Source organism: Trachypithecus francoisi, unplaced genomic scaffold, assembly GCF_009764315.1.
Source record: "Trachypithecus francoisi isolate TF-2019V2 unplaced genomic scaffold, Tfra_2.0 Lachesis_group1, whole genome shotgun sequence".
Taxonomy (NCBI): domain Eukaryota; kingdom Metazoa; phylum Chordata; class Mammalia; order Primates; family Cercopithecidae; genus Trachypithecus; species Trachypithecus francoisi.
Window position 1 is genome coordinate 41,556,487 of NW_022681454.1, and position 23,313 is coordinate 41,579,799.

The window sequence follows — 23,313 nt, forward strand, 5'->3', positions numbered from 1 at the left end:
TTGGGGTATATATAGCATGGTTTTTGTTCATTCTGGTTTTTATAGGTAGATGGGAAAGTCAGCGTGAATGGAGAGACGGTTCATAGAGAGGAGGAGAAGGAAAGAGAGCGTCCCACGGTGGCACCTGCCCACTCCTTAACCAAATCCCAGATGTTTGAAGGTGTGGCCAGAGTGCACGGGTCTCCCCTGGAGCTGAAACAAGACAACAGTAGCATCGAAATCAACATAAAGAAGCCAAACTCTGTTCCCCAAGAGCTCACAGTAAGAACCAAACATTTCTCCACCTCCCTTTGGGATAATTCCATGGTGTAAGAATCTGTTTTTAAAAATAAGTAGGTCCTGATAATGACCATTTCTTTCTATGTTGGCGTATTAGTTTGCTAGGGCTGCTGTAAGTATCACAAACTCAGTCGCTTAAATGACAGAAATTGTCTCACAGTCCTGGTGGCTAGAAGTCCAAAACCAAGGTGTTGGCAGAGTTGGCTCCCTCCACTGGTCATGAGGGAGCATCTGTTCCAGGTCTCTCTCCTAGCCTCTGGTTCCTGGGCTTATGGATGTGTCATCCCCCTCTCTGCCTTCATCTTCAGTGGTGTTCTCCCTGTGGATGCGGCTGTATTCTGATTTCCCCTTTTTATTTTGTTTTATTTTATTTTTTGAGATGGAGTTTTGCTCTTTTTGCCCAGGCTGGAGTGTAATGGCTCAATCTTAGCTCACTGCAACCTCTGCCTCTGGGGTTCAAGCAATTCTCCTGCCTCAGCCTCCCGAGTAGCTGGGACTACAGGCATGCACAACTGCACTCAGCTAATTTTGTATTTTTCATAGAGACAGTTTTCACCATGTTGGTCTTGAACTCCTGACCTCAAGTGATCCACCCACCTCAGCCTCGCAAAAGTGCTGGGATTACAGGCATGAGCTACCGCACCCGGCCTGATTTCCCCTTTTTAAAAGAACACCAGTCATACTGAGTAGGTCCACCCTCCTCCAGTGTGACCTCATCTTAACTAATCACATCTACAGCAGCCCTATTTCCAAAGGTCACATTCTGAGTAGTTAAAGGGTTAGGACTTCAATAATATGAATTTTGGGAGACACAATTCCACCTGTATCATTGGGGTATAATGGAAGGTATTACAATTTATGAGCCAGAAATTACCTTTTCTTGTCTCACTATTGGTGTCCAGTGTTATAAAAGAATAAGTAAATATTTAAAATACCTTTCTTTCCCCTGTTTATTTAGGACCTCATTAGACTTGTTAGTGCCATTTGAAAATAACTGGTGCTATCAGAATCTGGCTTTCCATCCCCAGCGATATATATAAAAGGGCCTTTTTCTTATTAAAGAAACAAAAATTCATTTAAAAGCTGAAAGTAATGTAGAGCATGAGAATACTATTGAATGGCAAAGCTAAAAAAATGTATGCTAATACAGGTATGGCAGAAAAGTGAACTCAATATGATATTTGTTACTTTGGAGTAGAAGACATCATTGGGAAAATTACACTTTCTTCCATCTCTCACCAGAAAGACTCACGCTGGTTTTCCTAATCTAACCAAAACTGTCACTACACAGATGCAGCCCTGCTTTTGAGGTGCAGGCTGGACTCTGTTCAACCTCATTTGTCCTCACCAGAGGCTGAGTTTCTGCTGTTCTAATTTATAGCATTTGGGTTTGTATTATAGTTAAAAGAAGGAAAAAACTGTCAAGATATTTTCCCCCAGGACCTAGAAAGGTTTGGTGTGAAAGGAAATGTCTTCCAGCACCAAGGGAGCTGAGCGTTGTGTGACCCAGCTAGCTAAAACCCACCCAGAAAGCTGGATATCATTTTTTTTTCCTCTATAATTAGTCTTTTGAACACTAAAATTATGTTTTTCAGAGGAGTTGAGAAGATATAATTTTCCCCCGCAGTACCCAAGTGCTCTATGAAAGAGATTCAAATCGGAATAGACCAAAATCATTTTCTCACCATGGTAACATGTTTCCTAGTCTCTAGGAGCAAAGTTTTGTGATCCAGGCCAATGCATTCTCTCCTGAACTTGGACTTCCTGGACTTCCATTTTACTTTTCATTTGCATACATCTTACCTCTGCTAGAGATTTCTTGCAGATGATCAGGAGACAGAATATTGAGTTCTGCTAGCAGTATGAGAACTTAACTGATAGAGTAAACATTAACTTATGCTGTTAAAATTAGACTAGAAGCCCCCCAAATTAGACATAGGGGTGGCATTGCTTTTCAGGGACAGTTAATAATGCTGTTCTTATTTCTCTTTTGCCATTTTTCATGATGAGCATTTTCTAAATTCCCTTCATAAAAAAGATTTCACTTTGATTACATATCCCCCAAAGTATCTTGTTTTAAGAGAAGCAAAATTACATGATCTGAAAGAAACCACGCTATTTCAAAAGTTTATGCATGATCACTTGGAGAAGGGTGGCCTTCAGGACTTTCTTCCTGAAACGAGCTGGATCCTGGTCGCCTAAGGATGCAGGTCTAAACTCAGAAAAGCCTGGGAGTCTTTTCCTTTTGTGTATTTCTTCCTTGGAGAAATTGCCTAGTTCAGAGTAATTTCTAGTTCAGTGAACCCTAATGTTTCTGAATAGGTAGTAGTATTTACGGACCCTGTCTATAGTACGTTAGGCTCTTAAATCAACTGTGGCAGGGGGTATTGCATTACTTTCTGTGTGGGAAAATCTCTGTATATATCTCTCAGACTATAAGCTAAGTTTTTAGCTGTACTACATAGGACTGTGGCTTATTACTAAAACACTCATCATACTCACATGCAACTTAGGACACCACAAGTTTTCCGTTCAGAGTGTGTTATCCCAAGAGTCATTTTAAAAGAATCACTTCTCCAGTAAATCTACTCCTCATTTTACTTCTTTCTGCATGATTCCAAGCAAAGCATTTCTTGACTGTGTTACAGCCAGTATACTCCTGTTAAAATAAAATTTAAAAAAGGAATTAATTGGTCATGGCAAAATATGGTGACCAACTTAAAACAGGAGGCTGCACTTCAGGGCCTCCCAGAGATTGATACCAGCTTGGACTTAATTTTCTGTTTCTAATTCACTTGCCTGATTCTGTGGGGCTGTCAAAAGATTAGTGTTCTTTTTAAATAGTGTCTTTCTTCCAAAAACTGCATTCCCAACAGATACACTCTCTACAGAGGAGTAGCTTCACCCACCAGTAAAATGTCACAATTCCTTTAGGGTGAGCTAGAACTGTTCAAAGGGCACAACAGCGGCAGTAGGCAGGAGCATGAATTCAGGAATGGAGGGAGAACAACAGAGAAGGGCGGCTGAGACCTGCTGGGGGAAGGTCTCGTGCGGAACATCAGCGTCTGGGCCCGGGATGGGCACTATGGATGATGTCATGTTATCTCTTCAGTTTCCTTCTACCTCATCTTTCTCATTTGAAACTCTTGGGACTGTCACTTTCTTGCTTTAGAACTAGATCCTAAATTAAGTTAGGAATTTCAAAAAATGGTTTGTCTATACCTCCTCATGCCAGATAATTCCCAGTCATCTTCAGTCGAATCACCTTTATGGTAATAAGATTGTGATAGCAATTACCTTGCAGATGGGCACCTGTTAACTGGTAAATATGAATTAAGGACCTACTGTATTACCTGTTTTTTGAAATAGAAGAATAAACTTCTAAACTTGCTAGGAAAAAAATGCTCATAAAGCCACTAGAAAAGTATACAGAACAACGTAGAATTAAATCCAGAGGGACTCTGACTTAGGATGGTTCAACTTACAATTTTTCAACCCTATGATGGTGCAAAGGCAATATATGTTAAATAGCAACTGTACTTCAAATTTTGAATTTTGATCTTTTCTGGGCTAGTAATATGCAGTAGGACACTCTCATGATGCTGGGCGTGGTTGTGATTGGGCCCCAGCTCCCAGTCAGCCACGAGATCACGAGGGTAAACAACCGATACTCTGTAGTGCGCTGGATCTCCAGATGATTTTGCCCAACCGTGAATGTAAGAGTTCTGAGCATGTTTAAGGTAGGCTAGGCTAAACTATGATGTTTGGTAAGTTAGGTGTATTCAGTACATCTGTGACTTAACGATATTTTCAATTTACAACAGTTTATCGGAATGTAACCTTATCATAAGTCATGGAACATCTGTACTAGATGGTGGAGTAAGAAAACCAGAGGAATATAAGATTGCAAAGAACAGGCAAGATCCTTGTAGGCTGGGTTTAGTCTGGGAAGGTTTTGTGTGGATGTGGATTTTGAAACTTGACAGTAAGTGTGGGATTTGTGTTGAAGTGGAGGAGGGGCTATTCTGCACACCAGGAAGAGCAGGATCAAAGGCATGGACAGTGGTGAGGAGCCCACCAGAGGACCCCAAGAAGGATAAGAGGTGATGAGTGTGCTGTATATTCCAGGCGGAGGGATCAGGTCCTCCTCTGGCCACCCCGTCCCCTCGCCCCTAATTATCCCTGAGATATTTCGGGGGTTTTGTTCATTTCAGCGTCTCTGTTAAAGGACCAGTGGAAACCTCTCACTTTTTTTTTTTCATTTAAAAACACTGGCTTCTGTAAGAAAATCATATTATAGCACACAAGCAGACTCCTAGAAATAAAGGACTGTAAAATAGTTTAGAAGGTCTTCTAATCTGAGGGCTAATATATCCTGTGTTTAGTGGCCTACGGAAAGATATTTTTATGTATGTCTCCCCCAAAGCTATTCCAGTGTTGTCTTGATTCCTTGTCAGTTACATTTGTATCTGAAGCTCTTCTTTCCTCAGTGGCACCAAAATGACCCTTTTCAAAAATACCTAAAATACTTCACACACTAGATCAAAGGTCAGACTCCACCTGAACAAGTCAAACTGAGCCTTAATTTATATTTAAAAAGAAGTATAATAATAGCATAGACATCAGATGGTCATTGTGAGAATTCATGTCTGTAGAGCACTTAGCACACTGTCAGGGTGACTCAGAGACCACAGGTGCCACTCAGCTATCTTTAATATTGTCATACAACAAGTGGGAGTAAGGAAGTTGTAATATTTAATATATTTTGCAGAAGCCCATAAAGGCACTCAGTATGAAGTTTTTTGGATTAAAGTAAGATGGTCAAAATTACCGTCTTGAACAGACGTGAATTTCATACAAATGAGATGAATTCCTTGTAATCTTCTAACTCAACTTGTTGTTCCAATTGTAATTCTCTAAAAAACATACAGATGTGGGCAGCTTTTTCTAGAAGACAGTTGTCCTTGCAGACACTTACGTGATTTTTCCTGCAGCTCTTTTTTTTTTTTTTTTTTTTGTCTTTTCCCCACCTTTTGTAGAGAATGGGGTCTCACTATATTGCCCAAGCAGGTCTCAAGCAATTCTCTGGGGCTCAAGCGATTCTCTCACCTCTTCCTCCCTAAGTGCTGGGATTACAGGCATGAGCCACCATGCCTGGCACTTCCTGCAGCTCTTTTTGCCTTTCCTATTGTTCCCTCCTTTCCAGTTCTGGCCCCCTCCTGCCACCTAAACCCCTAAGACTCCCACCCATCTACGCCTGTGTCACTCCCTTCCATGCCTGTTCATCGGATCTCTCTCATCAGCTTATCTCAAATGACGCAGCCCTTGTTCTCCCTCCTAGTCAGCACCATCCCACCAGGTTCGTGGCAATTTTCCCTCATTGACCAAGGGCCAAACTCACCTATTGGGTATCTAAACTACTTCATCTGCTTTTTTCCAACTAAGTCACAAGGTAGGTCTGTTTTTCCCATTTTGAAAAAGCTCTAGGTCTTCCTCTTGAAAATTCAGTACTTATGTTTTCTGTTCCAGGAAAACAGACAATCGGATCTTTCTTGAAACATTGCATTTTGCAGTGAGAGCAGGGTGAAGGCATTTGAGTAGGTGCTGTTTTTCTTACAGCTGAGACCAACTGCAAATTCCTTTTAGATGGCAAATGTCAATAAACATTTCTTTAGAAACTGGTTTTCTCCATCTAGAAGTAGTTGTAAGATTGCTAGATTTAATGATTTTTAAGTCATTAAAAAGATTTAGATACAGATGCATTTACAGATTTCAAGAAAGCATACATCAGAGAAAATAAAAAATTAACCTGGCCTACTTATCCAGTTACCTGGATCAAAACCTCATTTTTTTTTTTAATTTGAAAAGTTTAGTACAAAAAAAAAAAAGGTGTAAGACATGGAGAGCCTGATTCTCCATATAGATTCTCTGTCTTCCAGTGGCAGTAGATATTTGGAGGTATAAAAGTGAAAAGAGAAATCCATGCACAGCATATGTGGCACCTGGATCTGGCACCGCAGTGCCAGAGCATAAATAGACTGATTTTCCAGGCTTGTGTCCAGATAAGCTATTCAAGACAAGAGCCAGGAAATCACTCAGAGTCGTAGAACTGTTGCTCAGGAAAGGACATTGGACATCATTTGTTCCAACCCATAGAGGTTAAATGATCAGTCCGAGCTCACCAGCAACTCCATGCTAGAGACAGGCCCAGCAGCCAGGTCCTCAGTCTCAGGAGGGTACTTGCCCTCCTGCTTCACATTTCTAGTACATCTTCCAGTGTCGTTCTCTGGGCCAGTCCACCACCAAGATCCTAGTTAAAATGAGCAGCCAGATGCCAGGTAGGCTTTGGGCTAGACCATGTCTCTCTCAAGCCAGGAAACTGCCACCTCCCACCTGAGGCCCTAGGGCTGAGTCTGGCACCCGGGCAGTTTGGATCGCGTTCTCAGTTAAGGGGAAGCCAGTTCCTGGCTGAGTCCCATGCAACCTTTCTGTGCTCTCATTCATTCACATCCAGGGATCTGTTTTTATTTACTTGTTTTCATTCTTGAGAAAGTGTTACCAATTAGAGAAGGGAAGGGCTCTCCTCTGTTGAGCTGTAACCAAAGAAAAATACAGGTCAGAAAACACATTTTTCCAGCAAGGCGGGTTTGTTTGAAGCAAACCTCTGAGTGTATCACTGCCAACTTTGAACTCATTTTCTTTGAAGTAATGATGTGAGTACAAAAGTAATAAGCCTTCAGGATGGAGTATCCAGACGTAAGTTAATTAACCTGGCTTTGGGGATTTCCCTTGATTACAGCTAGCCTATATACATTGCAGAATACAGAAAACTGGAGAAACCATCAACTACCTATTACTCAGCCACTCTGAAATTAATGCTAAGATTTTTAGAAAGTGTATGTTCTTTTTCTCAGTGTGTATAAAGTATTTTTAAATGGGTTCCTGTTATTGAAATTGCTTGCTTTTTCTCTTACTTTATCTGAATATTTTGCTAGCAGTAGCCAGATTTTGATGACTAGCATACATTTAAACTAAGCCAGAGTATACATTCCATAAATAATGCATAATATTTATTTACTTAACAAGGATTACGCATCTGGCTCCTAATCCCTCAGAACCTGGACTGAACAGAAATCCCTGAGATGAGCTGATGGCCAGGGGCAGTTGGGTCTCCAGGAGCCGTAGGAAGAGGAGAGATTCCAGGAGAGTTCTAATCTTTTGCAGAATAAATGAGTGGGAGGTAGAGGAAAGAAAGGGAATGGAAAAAGCAGTTTGAATCACTTCAGCAATAAACAAGACTCTCAGGTGATAGATTGCCTCTCATGGATCAAAACCTCTAAATACTGGAGGACAACTTGGAGAGGGTATGACTCTAAGCCCAGATGGTGGAGCATTGAGATCACCAGCACAGGCAGGGTTCCCACCTCCCCTGCCTTCTAGCAGTATGACCCTCGGTAAGTTGCTTAACCTCCTGGGCCTCAGTTTCTTCACTTGTATAAAGGAAATCATATTGGCGCCTACCTCCTAAGCTTGCTCTGAGAATTATGTGAGATGATTCTTATGAAAGGCCCAACAGCACTGACACGTGGCAAGTGAGTAAATATTTATTGCAGTTTCTGCTGTTGCTACTATCAATTTACCATATCAAATGTCAGGATGTAACCTTTAAAGCATCCTTTTAAGGTAAGATAAATTGGGTTATCTGGAGTTTAGTGTTTGAGTGCTGAGCCATACAGAAATGCCTTGAGAAATGTGAGAATTATTGAAAGTAGAAATTCTCTGGCATGTGTAAGTGGTAAAACATTGCTGGAATGTTTTACCTGCGCTAGTACAATAAGCCTTAGTAAAGTAGTTAATGCTTGAGCACCCCGTCCCCTTTGCATCACACATCAGATCTATAGGGCTTCATGAATTGTCTTATTTCATTGATTCTAAGTGGCACACTTTTCACATTTTAACATCTCTAAATCAGGATCTGTCTTATAATCAATAGTGCAGCATATTTAACAGATGATGTGTTTTCTTTCTTAGTAGTACCTAAAGTAATACAACTTAAAATTGATGGCATTTTAGATTTAATAAAATATGTTCATTTCTTTGTTCATTTTTGGTCTGGTGAGACGTTGGCCCTGTTGTGCAGTTATTTATTTTGTTTATAGTATTTGGAAACACCAGTGTTCTCAAGAGGCTCATTCATCAATATTTAACTGCAAATTTGTTTCCCGGTCTCAGATAGTTTTCTATAATGTAATCCATTTGTGGGGAAGGGAAAGCTAAAAATCAGTATTTCTGCCAGTATTTTCTATATAGACATCATAAAACAAAAATGCCATCATGTATTAATATTTCTACATGTGTGGGAGAGCACTTTAAATTATAAAACCCAACTTATTATTTTGCAATGCTAAACTGGTTGATCTTCAAATCCTACTACCATGTTGGTGGTTCATATAGTAAACAATATAAACATACACATGTACCATAATCTAAATATAACAAAAGAGACCAGTTAACTATTTTCACTCATTTAATTCTCTTGCAGGGATTCAAACCAGACTTATTGATATATGAAAATATTACAAAATCCATTAAATAATACCAAGGTGATGCATATTTCCTGCCTAGGGTTTTAAAAGTGCATTTTAACTTAATATTATGTTCTTCCAGAATTGATACATGACTGTCCATCATTAGAAAACGCCCATCTAATTATGAGGATTTCAAAACTACCCCATCCTCCAAAGAAAAATCACATTTTGCCACTAGATGCTGTTGTAAAACCTTTTAGAAACTTGAAAGTTTTGTTGCTTAAAATTTTTTGTTTTTAAAGAATTCAGTGATGGTTTCCACCAATGCATTAACTTTAAATTTCATTTTGAGAGGCAAAATTTGATTTATGGATAAAATATATATACTTATGAGAGATGAATAAATTCATAGTTCTTGAGAACCCATGGGGATATTTTATGAATTATTTAGTAATCCCTTTTCTGAAATCAACTTTAACCTTTATCTTAAAACCTTTTAAAATGTATGCAATATTTCATGCACACTTTAAAATTTAACTTTAGCTTTTTACAAGAAACTTCTACCAAAAAATGCAGTAGTCATTAACTTGCTCTCTTTAATTGTCAAAATATAATCTAGCTAGTATTTAATTTAACATTTTATTTATTTTTACTAAGCAAATATTGTAATAGCAGGATAATTTTGGACTTTGTTCTAGAGTCAATTGGCTCCCAGTGAAAGACAATGTAAAATTACATTGATTTTGTTTTCCAATTACAGAAATAATACATAGTCATTATAGAACATTTTGGAATATGTAAAATACATGTAAAGAGAAGGAAAAGTCGCCCAAAATTTAAGCACATTAAAAATAATTACAATTAACATTTTGATATTTGCTATCTTTTTTTCCTATATGTTTATGTATAGGCATGTATATAATCTTATACATGTAAACATCAAACTATATATACAGTTTACATTTCCTATCATTGGACAGTATTTTCACATATCATTAACTATTATTCAACATCTTTTTTTCATGATTATATTGCCTTTATGGACATGCAGTAATTCATTCAATCGTTCCCCAATTATTGGGTATTTAAGTTGTTCCAATTATTTTTATTATTATAAATTCCATCAAACATAAAACTGACACAGTTGAGGTACTACTGAGAGAGAGGAACACAAGCATTAGAGTAATAACTGGAGGTGCCATGGAGATGAACATGACAGTGATGTGCCAAGTGGATTAGACAGTGAGGTCCAAATCACAGAGACTTCTTAGTGGAGAACAAGGAGGAAAGGCAAACCTGGATTCCCAGCCATAGAAACAGAAAGGAAGTGATGGGTATGAGCACTAGTATGTTCAAAACTTAGTAGGAGTTGGCAAAGGATGACTATTCATGGGATATGAGTCAAAGATCACTTCAAAGTTTATGTGATGGGAAGGACTGCTGCTATAAACAGAAATTGTCAAATTTGGAGGAGAAGGCCATTGACCCTAGAGGTGAAACCAAAGCTCTGATGGACTCTCACAGCTGGAGATGAAAATATGAGTTATACACAGAGAATGTAATGGTGAATCCATGGGAATAATTTATATATTTGAGGGTAATTCAGCACAGGTAGAGGAAACCAGGGTCCAGTTGAAATCTTTCGGAATGACCCATATTTTGATGAAAAGGAAAAAGAACCAATGAGAGAAGAGTAGGCTGAGAGTGGGGAGGAGAGGGAAAAGGAGAGAATGAATTAGAACTCCAGTAATAGGGATTCACTGGGAGCCCAGGAAGGATGAGAACTTTAGACTAAAATCCACAGTGCTAAGGGCCACAGGTAACTATGCCAAGACGGGCCACAAAAGTCAAAAAGACTTCACTGGTGTTATGACCCTAAGCCAGCTTGAAAGGTGTTTAGGAACAAGTGGGGGATATCCATGATTTTGAGCTTTTGGTGGTGAAAGAAAGGAAAATGTGGGATGTACATCCGAGGCAGTCATAGGAGGTTTGGGGAGATAGTGAACCACATGAGTGTCCTGTTCTCCGTAGAATGTCTCCCTCCAGCCAGCCCAGGCTGTCACCATGAAGCTGCCTGGGAAGTAGAAGAGGGAATTTATATGAGCAAACCACTTTGTTGGCCTAAAAATTGCTGCTTAAAAACTAATTTTTAGAACCTTTAAAGGAATAATTTATTCAAGGGGGAAAAAATCTCTTTTTCAGGCAACCACTGAGAAAATGGAACCAAATAGTCAAGAGGACGAGAATGATGGTGGAAAACCAAGAAAAGGGAATATAGAACTTGCCTCATCAGGTTTGTGTCGTAAGAGACTAGTTTTAAGGCAAATCATGATAACTCTTAAGATGTAATGGAAATAGCCAAGAATTTTCCTACTGAGCCACAGAAAGGTAGTAATTAGACTCTAGGAGTGATGTGGTTGTGCTGCCACCTAGAGGCTTCCTGGGGAAGTTCTGCCCATATGGTTAATGTTGCTCTGAAAATATGAGCCCATGGCTTTTCTTAAAGCTACCCAGTTTTATTTTGTTTCTTAAATATTTATCTCTATAATCATGAAGAATATTGTGTTCTCCTATATAAATTATGCTAAAAATTGAGGGTAAGATTTTGACACACAGTAACAGCAACAGATAAGCGAGAGATCAAAAACATAAAAATAGATGCTGAAATGATAATGCTCACATATAGTTTAAAAAGAATAAAATAGTGCCATGAATCTGGACAGTGAGTATAATATACTGTATTCATTGTTTTAGCAAGGAGACCCCTGTTCCCGAAAGTCTTGTTCCTCAGTATTTTTTGCAGCCTTATCAATATGTTTAACACATTTCTTCTTTTGATAAACCATAAAACCTCTCATCCTCTTCCAATACCAAATTATTACTTTTATAAGGCCTTTCTCAAGTGTTTACCACTTGAGAAAAATAATTTGTTAATTACCAAATTATTTTTAAGTGACATTTTAAAATAAATTAAATATCACTTAAAATAACAGCATATACTGTTTCAAACTAGATTGTGCCTTCACGTTTTGATATGCCCCCTTAGGTAGTGACTTTCTCACCCCTTCTAAAGTGAACCTAATTCTTCTTTAAGTATCAGAGAACACTTTATTTTCATTGCAATAATACATATACCCCACAATCCATAACATATTTCAATTAAGAAATTCTGATGTTAAAATGGAGTATTGAAATACAGAAAAAGAAAACATCAGGTTGCTGCTCATTCACTGGGATAGAAACTACCTGTAGATGTTCTCTCAACCAGCCCAGCTGTCATAATCATTATATATTTCATGTCAGCTTTCTGTTCCGTGTAGTGTTATTCAGATGTAAACCATGACCCTTACTAAAAACTTAAGTTCTTCATAGTGTGGTTATAGGACATGTTTTATATTGCTTGTTGTTCAATACCATGAAAGAGCTTTGGGAATTCCAGCATCTTAGGCTCTTTCATACCTCTCAACACACTGTCATCCAGCTTATATTGCCAGGACGGGATATGGACTGAATGTCTGTATCATGGCAATGTCATATCCATGGCATTGCAGAGTGAATGGCCCTAGAGTTGTTTGATTTTCTTTTCCTTCTCTGTTTCTGGATGCAACTCCATTGCAGAACCACAGCATTTTACAACAACTGTGACTCGATGCAGCCCGACTGTGGCCTTTGTGGAATTTCCCTCCAGCCCCCAGCTGAAGAACGATGTGCCAGAAGAAAAAGACCAGAAGAAACCAGAAAATGAAATGAGTGGAAAGGTGGAGTTGGTGCTGTCACAAAAGGTGAAGTGCAGAGTGGAGGAAAGCAGTTAAACCCACAAGTTAACATGGCCCCATATTACAGCTAGCTGTTGCTGTGGCAGTTCTGAATAATGAAGATTTATTTCCTCCCCTCATCTTTTTTTCCTATCTTTAATGTGTAGTTTTTCTTTTTCTTTTCTTGTGAGATGGAGTTTTGCTTTTGTGGCCCAGGCTGGAGTGCAGTGGCGCGATCTCTGCTCACTGCAACTTGTGCCTCCCTGCAACTTCTCCCTCCCGGGTTCAAGTGATTCTCCTACCTCAGGCTCCCGAGTAGCTGGGACTATAGGCGTCCACCACCACACCTGGCTAATTTTTATATTTTTAGTAGAGACAGCGTTTCACCATGTTGGCCAGGCTGTTCTTTGTAGAAAGGTGTAATATAAGTTTTAAAGCCTTGCAGTTAGGTTTTAGTTTGCTGTGTGTGTTTGCTTATTTGCTTTTTAACTCGTCAGCTTACTGGCTAGTCTCTCTCCAATAATCACCTATTTGTTAGCAATGGTAATTCCGATGCCACTGGATTTGGATAACAAGGAACCTAGAAAATTATTATTCTGATATAACAGGTTTTAAAGTCTTGTTTTTATTAAAGTTTCTTCCTTGTTTAGAGTCTGATCTCATACACATTAGTTTGATTTGTTTTCAGGTACAGAGTCTAAAAATATTCATGAGTTACAGCAGTTGTTCTCAACCTTGATTACTCTTGAGAATTTAAAAAGTACCAAGCTAGCTGGGCGTGGTGGCTCACAGCTGTAATCTCAGTATTTTGAGAGGCTGGGGCAGGAGGATCACTTGAGCCCAGGAGTTCAAGAGCAGGCTGGGCAACCCAGAAAGTCTTCATCTCCACAAAAAAAACATTAGCCAGGCACGGTGGTGAGCGCCTGTAGTTCCAGCTACTCTGGAGGCTTAGGTGGGAGGATCACTTAGCCCAGGAGGTCAAGGCTGCTGTGAGCCATGATTGTACCACTGCACTCTAACCTAGGCGACACTCCCAAAGTGGCTATTCTTCATTTTTATAGATAATTAAAGAATGGTCTACAGGTCTGGAAAGGGGAACCAAACTGGGGGCGAAATGTTGGGAGGCAGGCAGAAGTTCCCACTTTTGCAGGTTTCACATTATTTTGGACTAGTAACCATTATTTATTATCCTTCCAAATTTGCTTGCTTTTGCCACTTAAATCTAAACTGAAAGGAAAAATCTGTATGATTGCAAGTAAAAAACATTTAACTTGAACAGAATGAATACCCTCAGTAAAAGGTAGTCATTGCCAACCTCATCTGTGCAACTTCATCTTGGAGTCCATCCGTGGATCACCGGAGTCACACCCGCCCAACTATGGAAAAAAATTGTTTTCAGTTCTTCAGTTTGTTTGTGTGTGTGTTTTTGTGCACTTTGCCTTTTGGTCATCTGGTAAACATTATTCTCAGAATGTTTTTTAAGCATAAAATAAAATACGCAGGATTACAACAAAGCACCCATGCTTACAGGCTGACCTTTTTACATAGCGGTCACTTTGATCATTGCTGATGACCCTTAACTGTTTCATTTACAATCAGGCATTACTGAAACATGTTTTTGCCAGCCTCCACTATGAGGAAATGCTCTGAGGCTAATGATTGGTGAGTTGTCCGCTTCGGGAAGGCTAGACCTTATCATTTGCTGTGTAGCACCAACATTTATTTGGACACCTGGTTGACCTCTATAATGCAGAATTAAGTGATTAGTTTTCTTCAAGATTCTCTTAGAGTTGAATATATTATTCATAAAGAAAAATAAATCCTTCAGAGGATAAATTCTAACATAAATTATTCTGAGGACCAAATTAGGGATCAACGTGTAATGAAACAAGTGCTCTGTGGTCTCACTCACCCTGAGGTCATTGATCTATCAGGAACAAAGCCACTACCCAAAGAGTGAATCAGAATAGGTCCTGCGAGCAGCTCAAAAAACATAAACTTATACAGCCACGCTCTTCATTCAGACCTACGCACAGTGTCAACCAATGCTTATTTTAGACATTTTTGTTTTAATAAGTTTGGTAATCTGGTCTTTCAGCAATCAGCTGATTAGAAGCAACAAATCAGAAGGGTGCTTCTACTAAAGGTCATTCAGATTAGGGAGAAACAAAATTAAGTAGCAATAACAAGAAAAATCTATTTTACAAAACAAACATAAGAATTTTTAAAGTCTGTAATTTTGCAACGATTTACAAGTAGTGACAAGTAGTCTAACATGCCTCAAGAAATCCGTAAGGGCATCAGATACTAAGGCACTGTTCGACAGTGGTTATTGATAATAATGCTTCTTTGTCAACAGGCAAAGTATACTGTCTTTAATATGCTTTGCATAAATTTGTGGATGGTTATGTAATGTCTTTAGAATAATGTCTATTGAAAAATAATATTACTTGAATGTTTAGCACTTATGGAGTAAGATTTGTTTTAATTATCTTATGTGGAACATCTAATTTCCTGACATTACAGACTCAGTTTTGTGTGGTACTGTGAAGAGAATTTGTGATTGTTCAATAAGAAAATAAGAGAGAGTGATGTATAATTCCAAAGATGGAATATTGTCTTCTGGTTTGGAGAAAAGTGATCATTACATTTTTATGCTCTTGTCTGACTTATCTAAAAAATTGACTTTCTATTAATGTAGAGAAGGATGAAAGCGTTTTAGGAAAGAAACAAAAAATTAAATGTTTAAAGTTAAAGTGAAATGTTAAATGTTTGAACTGTTTGACTTCTGTTATAACCATGGATCCTTAAATTTTATGTCACCTGTGTGTTTATTAATGGACAGTTATTGTAATGTTTATGCCTGTTGTCCATTGTCCAGGTGGTAAAGCCAAAATCTCCAGAACCAGAAGCAACGCTGACATTTCCATTTCTGGACAAAATGCCGGAAACCAACCAACTACATTTGCCAAATCTCAATTCTCAAGGTAAAGAGAAGGACACGTTTTATTTTAGGTCTACATGTTCTGCTGAGCCCATCTGTAGTAAACTATTACTTAATTTAAAAGAAGATTACGTCCTTTGTGTTGATATTCCTTTAGCCAGCGTGTTTGCCAGAGTCTGTGATGGCTGAATTTATAACTTAAGAATGGAAAGCTGGGGCTGGATTCTCTATTTTAGCAGACCAGGAACCCTAGCTGCCAAGGCCATTTGGTCAACCAGGCACTATAGGCACAATGGAGCCTATACAATTGTTAGAGCTTTAAAATTTTGGTATTATCAAAATTAACCGGACGTGGTGGCACATGCCTTTAGTCCCAGCTACTCAGGAGGCTGAGGCAGGAGAATCGCTTGAACCCAGAAGGCAGAGGTTGCAGTGAGCCGAGATCATGTCACTGCACTCCAGCCTGGGTGACAGAGTGAGACTCTGTCTCAAAAAAAAAAAAAATTATTATCTCTAAAATATAAAGATAGTCATAAAATGAGAAATTAATATATTTAATAAAAAGTTTAATATTATGTCTATTTCACTGTTAATTCTAGTCATCACCATTTAATTTGACAATAATTTTGAGAAAAAGCCATTTTTTTACTCCATAATAATTCCTGGGTGCATGATGATTATTGAGAAATCATTCACCATCATAGGTTAAACAGGTTCTAGACAAACATTTTAATCTTGCCAAAAATTATTTGTAGCTATGTGTGTGTGTGTGTGTATGTATATATATATATATATATATATGAGAAACATATGTGTGTATGTGTAACACACATACATAATACTGAGGATTTAAAAATGTTTAACACATGCATACTGAGGATGTATTTTAATGTGTTTTGATGTGGGAAGGGGTTGCCTCTAAAAACATAGGCATTTAGGGCCTTATAAGAAAGTCTTAAAATGGCACTGACCACTGAAAATTCCCCAAGTACTGTGTAGACTATATTTAGGGTTGTGAATTTACCCCTTTATTCTTTAAGAACCCAATTTGAATCCCTTTATCCTAGGGGGAATCCCAGGTGCCCATGACCACCAGAAAGGGCCCTGAGGGATGTGAACAGTGGAGGATGGGTTCTGAGAATTCACAACCCAGAGGGACTATTCTTCAAAACAACTAGACCACTGAGTTTTACTGCTGTGAGATCTCTCTCTAGATGTGGAAACGGGCCAGATGCAGTGGCTCACACCTGTAATCCCAACACTTTGGGAGGCCAAGGCAGGAGCACTTGAGGCCAGGAGTTTGAGACCAGCCTGGGCAACACAGCAAGACTTTGTTACTACCCAAAAAAAATTTAAATTTAAGCTTACTTTCTTACTTTCTTTCTTTCTGTCTTTTTCTTTTTCTTTTCTTTTCTTTTTCATTTCCTTTTTCTTTCTTTCTTTCTTTTCTTTCCCCCTCCCCTCCCCTCCCCTTCCCTTTCTTGAGAGAGTCTTGCTCTGTTGCCCAGGCTGGAGTGCAGTGGCACGATTTAGGCTCACTGCAAGCTCCACCTCCCTGGTTTACGCCATTCTCCTGCCTCAGCCTCCCGAGTAGCTGGGACTACAGGCACCTGCCACACCACCCGACTAATTTTTTGTATTTTTAGTAGAAATGGGGTTTCACCGTGTTAGCCAGGATAGTCTCATCTCCTGACTTCATGATCCGCCCACCTTAGCCTCCCAAAGTGCTGGGATTACAGGTGTGAGCCACCGCACCCAGCCTAAACATTTTTTTTTAAAAAACAGCCAGAGTTCAGGAGGCAAGAACTGTAGGGTTTCTTGTTTTTCTTTTTTAATAGACTTTCCCCAGTGGATTTTGTAGATTTAGCTTATTTTTACTTTTCTTTTTAAGGGTGGGCAGCTATTTCAGCCACTGGCAGAATCTGAGTTGGCTTCTGTTAGCTATTATTGATGTTTGGCAGATAAGTTGGGCTTTATCTACATAATAGGGAACTCTGGGGAATAATTAACTGGTACATGTACTGATGGTTACTAGGTGCATAATGTGGAAACAAGTTCAATACTGTTTTCAAAGCATTTGTCTTAAATTTGTCAGTCCTACTTTCCTGAAGGGAATTGACAAAAATGAAGTATCACAACTGGGCCAGCAAATGGCCATATTTGGACCAATTTTAATTCTGCCCTATTTCTAGTACTTTGTAATTGTGTAGATAAGTGGTATAGAGAGGGAATAAATATTTTAAGCCATTTTAAAGCCACGTTTTGTTTTCTTACAAATGCACACATTCCATTACTTATTGTGAGGCATTTTGATTTTGTAAAATGTGCTGCTGAATTGAGAAACTTCGCTTCATTCTTTACCCAAGTTGAATGATTAAAAAATAAAATTTAGTAGAGTACTGAAACATTTCGAAATTTATTCTTTAAGATAGAATTATATTTGGAGTACACCAGTTGTATACTTGTATTAGTTTGTTTTCATGCTGCTGATAAAAACATACCTGAGACTGGGTAATTTACAAAGGAAAGAGGCTTCATGGACATACAATTCCACATGGCTAGAGAGGCCCCACAATCATGGTGGAAGATGAAGGAAGAGCAATGGGACGTCTTACATGGCGGCCAGCAAAGAGAGAGCTTGTGCAGGGAAACTCCCCTTTATAAAACCATCAGATCTCATGAGACTTATTCACTATCACGAGAATAGCACAAGAAAGACCTGCCCTCATGATTCAATTACCTCCCACCAGGTCCCTCCCATGACACGTGGGAATTTTGGCAGCTACGATTCAAGATTTGGGAGGGGATATAGCCAAACCATATCAATACTTTTACCCAGTTCATGGAAACTATAATTACAGCTGCATGCTCTGGAGACAGAATGCCTGGGTTCAGATTTTCATGTGTGTAGTTCTTAGCTGTGTGACTGTACCCATCAGATTTTCCCTAATCTCTAATCAGCACCTGTAAACTAGAAATAATACCAGTAATAACCTCATAGGGATATTAGAAATACCAAATGGGAGAATCCATAAAAAGTGTTTAGCTCAATACCTGGCCCAGAATAAGCATTCATAATGTAATCTAGCAATCGTAGAATAGCAGCAGGAGGAGTAAAAGAATAGAGCAAGACATCAGGCAGGAATAAACTACTCTTGAATCCTTTCTTTAAAATAAGAGTGTTCATGTTGTGGAGATCTGGTTTTCCACTGCAGTTCTCAAACACTGGTGTGTGCCAGGGTCCCTGTAGGGCTTGGAGCCCACTCTCACAGTGTCTCATTCAGTAGGTCTAGGCTGGGGCCAGAGGATTTGCGTTTCTTACAGGTTCCCAGGTGATGCTCAAGCTGCACATCTCACCACACTCTGAAAACCAGTGGCTTCAAGTATTTATTTAAATTGTGCACCAAAAATACCATTGATTGATATGAAAATAACAGTAATAATTGCTTGAAGTTTATAAAGTTTCCATCTTTCAAGAAGCCAAAGACATCTAATAAATGTAACCTTAAAATACATGATTTGTCTTCAATCGGGATGGGGAAATAGGGGAGGCATAGGTCTCTGCCCAGCACCCATTTAAGGGACTGATCTGAAGTCAAGCATCAAGTCCAGTGGAACTCTAGAGTTAGGATCAGGTATCCTGGAGCCACACCTAATACTTTCTCATCCAGAAAGCGGTCTCTTCCCCATTTCTATAAAGTCATCCATTCATAGACTGGTCGTACAGGTCACTGAAGATCTGCTGGTCGACCCTAATGATGTTCCACACGTTTTCCTTACACACATACCCATTCATTCAGTCTTTAAATGCCCTGAAAACATTCATAAAATACATTTGAAAGTGACAAATTTTCTTAACTGCCTCTCAGCAGCAGAAAGATATCTCAAACTGATGTTTCAGTGAAATATGTGCACATTAAAAACTGATTTTTTGGGGGGGGCTTGAAAATGGTGAGAACAGCAGAGTTTAAGGATGCAAATCCTTGCCATGAATCACCACAGACAGGCATATACACAACCTTTATTTATATATACAAAAAACGTATGAAGTGTAATGTATATGAAATAGTAATTAAACCACCCATCTTTGCTGCCCTTTATACTTTTCTAGTGTTCTCCAAAAAGCAATACAAATTGTACATTTTTGTTCTTGCATAGTATGTCATCCTATCATTTTGAGATTTAACATTTTAACACTATCACCATTAAGTGTGACCCTATGAAATTTCACCTAACACCAAAGAGGACAAACAATAGCATAAACTGTCCCAGTCCTGTTGATTTTGTCCATGTCTTCAGGTTTTATCTGTGTATTATTAAGACATTTTGTACTGTAGATTTACTGACTCTCAGTTCTGGTATTGACTATAGCCAAACCCCTTTTCGTATTTGAGAGCATGGTTCTATTCAGTTCTCACCCTAGTTTTCATGGTTTTCTGTTTGTTCTGTTCTGCCATCTGATCTAGAGTCACCTGGCACTGCCAGTGTTCCGCTTAGAGTTCAGAACTCTTGGCGACGATCCCAGTTTTTCTCCCAGTCAGGTAAACTGCATACTGGGTAGCTGTATTTCTTCTGTGCAAAAATCCATGTTGGGGCAATCAATGTTGTCTGGCACTTGTCTTCATTTCTGATTTCTGGGGAAAAAAATTATTTCTTATGCACAGTTAGCAAAGAGCTAGTTCTTTGGTATTACTACCAGTTATGCTAAAATTGTGGGTTGGGGGAGAGAATCACACAACTTTTATGTTGATTTCAAGAATTCAGAGAAATAATAATATTTGTCATTTTCTTGATAGTCCCCTGCCTTTAAAAACAAAAAAGATTAAAAGCATTTACTGGAAACTGATCATGGTTCTCTTGTTAACTGTGTCACTGTGTTTGCTTCCTGGGTGACATCTGGCCTCTCTTTGTATGGTACTTCTCCATGCCAGTGAGGGAACTACTTAGTCAAGCCAGAATGCAAGGTGCACTAAGAACCAGTACTAATAGGAACAGGTTTTGCTTCCTGTAGTCTGGTACCTGGTGTTAATGGATGTGATCAATCATTTGATAGTGGTTTTAACTTCCTTTGGTGATGGGTACAACCTGCTACAGGGGCTGTCTGCTTTATTATGATTTTCTGATGTTCTTGGCTTACCAAACACAAACACAAAGACACACACACAAAAAAATTGGTTTAAAGCTGATGTAGGAACTACACTCAACTGATAGGTCAAAAACAAAGACAATTAGAAGATACTCACATTCGTATCTTTTTTCTTTCTTTTTTTTTTCTGCGCAGTGGATTCTCCAAGCAGTGAAAAGTCACCTGTTACAACACCTGTAAGTCACTCATTTTAAGGAATAAGATTATGAGTTAGTGTGATTTTAATTTATAACATTTGATTGGCTTAAAGAGTATTCAGACCGGGTGCAGTGGCTCAGGCCTGTAATCCCAACACTTTGGGAGGGTTAGGCGGGCAGATCACGAGGTCAGGCGTTCAAGATCAGGCTGACGGACATGGTGAAACACCATCTCTACTAAAAATACAAAAATTAGCCAGGTGTGGTGGTGCACACCTGTAATCCCAGCTACTTGGGAGGCCCAGGCAGGAGAATTGCTTGAACCCAGGAGGCAGAGGTTGCAGTGACCCGAGATCACGACTGGACTCCAGTCTGGGCGACCGAGCGAAACTTCATCTCAAAAAAAAAAAAAAAAAGGCATTCGACTCTAATTGAGACCCAAACAATTGATTTTTAGAAGAATAATTAAAAGTCATATATAACACCATTGGGTAAATTATAAAGACATGGATTATCATTATATGGAATTGTTACTGTGCTTGGAAATAAGTGACAAGAAAGCAAAATCTAAGAGGCAATTAAAATGAATGTAACAGGCTGGGCATAGTGGCTCACACCTGTAATCCCAGCACTTTGGGAGACCGAGGTAGGTGTATCACTTGAGGTCAGGAGTTCAAGACCAACCTGGCCAACATGGTGAAACCCTGTCTCTACTGAAAATACAAAAAATAGTTGGGCATGCTGGCGGGCACCTGTAATCCCAGCTACTCAAGAGGCTGAGGCAGGAGAATTGCTTCAACCCAGGAGGAAGAGTTGCAGTGAGCCAAGATCACACCACTGCAGTGCAGCCTGGGCAACAGAGTGAGACTCCATCTCATAGAATAGAATAGAATAGAAGGAATTAGTATTAAAACTGACAATTTCTATAGACACATTTTTAAAAATGCACCTCATTTTTTAATATGAGGATAATACTTGAACATAGTATGTTGTTGGCAGATAGGACCTGCCTGAACTCTCCAAGAGACCCAAGCTCTCATTTCTGTACCCCTTCTCATAATCAGATTATGTACCCCTTCTCATAATCAGTATTTGACCAATATTAACTACAATGTTGCTTTCCATTTTGTATTTTAATGATATAAAAAAGCATTCATTAATTAAAATAAGACAGAAGGTGCTGTGGACATTCCTTGCTGCTGCATGGCATCTGAACTGGTGTTTCTAATCTCAGGCCTGTCCTCCTTATTCGTCCTCTGGAATTTCCATTAGATTTGGAGACTTTCTCTGTGGCACAACCAACTGTGGCATTGCCCATGAGCAACCCCAGCTCAGCCACATAATCACTACTGTACCTTTGATTCTGGATCTAGCTGTGTAGCCCTGAAGGTGTTATATAACTTCTCTGAACCTCATCTTCCTTAACTGTACGATAAGCTGACAGTACTTTTCTTTTGAAGTTGTTATGAGCCTTAATTGAAATAATTATTCAGAAGCCCCTAGCACAGTGGCTGATATGTAAATGAATCCTTCCGCTACTCCCAATAGCCAAACCAAGAGGCCCACCATAGTCAATATCAATTCTTACCTATAGGCAAATTGTCTCACTTAGGGATTCCTAAGTATCTCTGCAGAACAGAGAAGGGATCCATCACTTGTTGCATAACCCACATTACAAAACTAGGGACTATCTGTGGAGGCTCACTCCCAAGCCAATACTGGGAATCCTGAGTTTCCTGGGAAGCTGAGTTCATTGATGATGGATGGGAACCCCAGAACGATCCCAGAGCTGGCATCCATGGCACAGATCTGAAGTTTTCCATTTTAAATTGCATTTGGAACAAAGATGTCAGTTGTTCATGCCCCCTGGGGAGGGGTGGAGAGGAATGGCATTCCAAAGAAACACATTCTCATTTCTTGTTTATGGAAAATAGAATAAGAAAGACAAATCACTGGCCTACTTAAGTAAATCCTCTGAAAATTTCATGTGCTTTTGATAGTAAATGGCTCATCATAGAATAGAAAATAAAAGGAACTTGAAATAAGTAAAGCTTCAAGAGGAGATAAGCATTAGATTATGCTGGCCTCCATAGACTCTGGCTATTTTTGGTCAGACTTGGAGTACCCAAGGCCCTCAGGGCTGTGAAAAGAAGGGACTCTGACGGTAGGAGATGCATTACCCAGCGTGAAGGGATTCCATTCATTTATTCAACAAACGTTTGTTGAGGGCCTAAAAATATAAGGTCTTGGGATAGATAGGAGGATGAGGGGCCCTTTCTGCCTCCTGAGAAATCCCTAGGCCAGAGGAAGATATGGACTTGTAAACAGGTAAATTGTAGGACCAAGTGGGTTAAATGCTGTCCATTCTGACTTCCTCTAGCACTTTTTACATCTCTTATGATAGTTATCACACTATCTTCTGGTCATACGTATATATTGGTCACTCTTCCACGCCACACGCATTCAGGTATAAGCCCCATGAGGCTGGGCCACTTGGCCAGCTGATGCCCCTGCCCTGGCCCAC

General features: G+C 39.2%; 1 protein-coding gene across 22 annotated transcripts in view; it reads left to right on the top strand.

The window, feature by feature from the left end:
* Positions 1–23,313, top strand: part of LIMCH1 (LIM and calponin homology domains 1) — a 342,237-nt gene that overhangs the window by 291,953 nt on the left and 26,971 nt on the right. For 12 of the 22 annotated variants that reach the window (XM_033214077.1, XM_033214078.1, XM_033214080.1 and 9 more), the window contains 5 exons: positions 46–261; positions 11,010–11,100; positions 12,426–12,589; positions 15,444–15,549; positions 20,788–20,828. In XM_033214077.1, the coding sequence (XP_033069968.1) occupies positions 46–261; positions 11,010–11,100; positions 12,426–12,589; positions 15,444–15,549; positions 20,788–20,828 (618 nt within the window). Of the gene's footprint in view, positions 1–45; positions 262–11,009; positions 11,101–12,425; positions 12,590–15,443; positions 15,550–19,972; positions 20,048–20,787; positions 20,829–23,313 lie in introns of all 22 variants that reach the window. The other 10 variants (XM_033214074.1, XM_033214076.1, XM_033214081.1 and 7 more) reach the window with 1 other exon arrangement.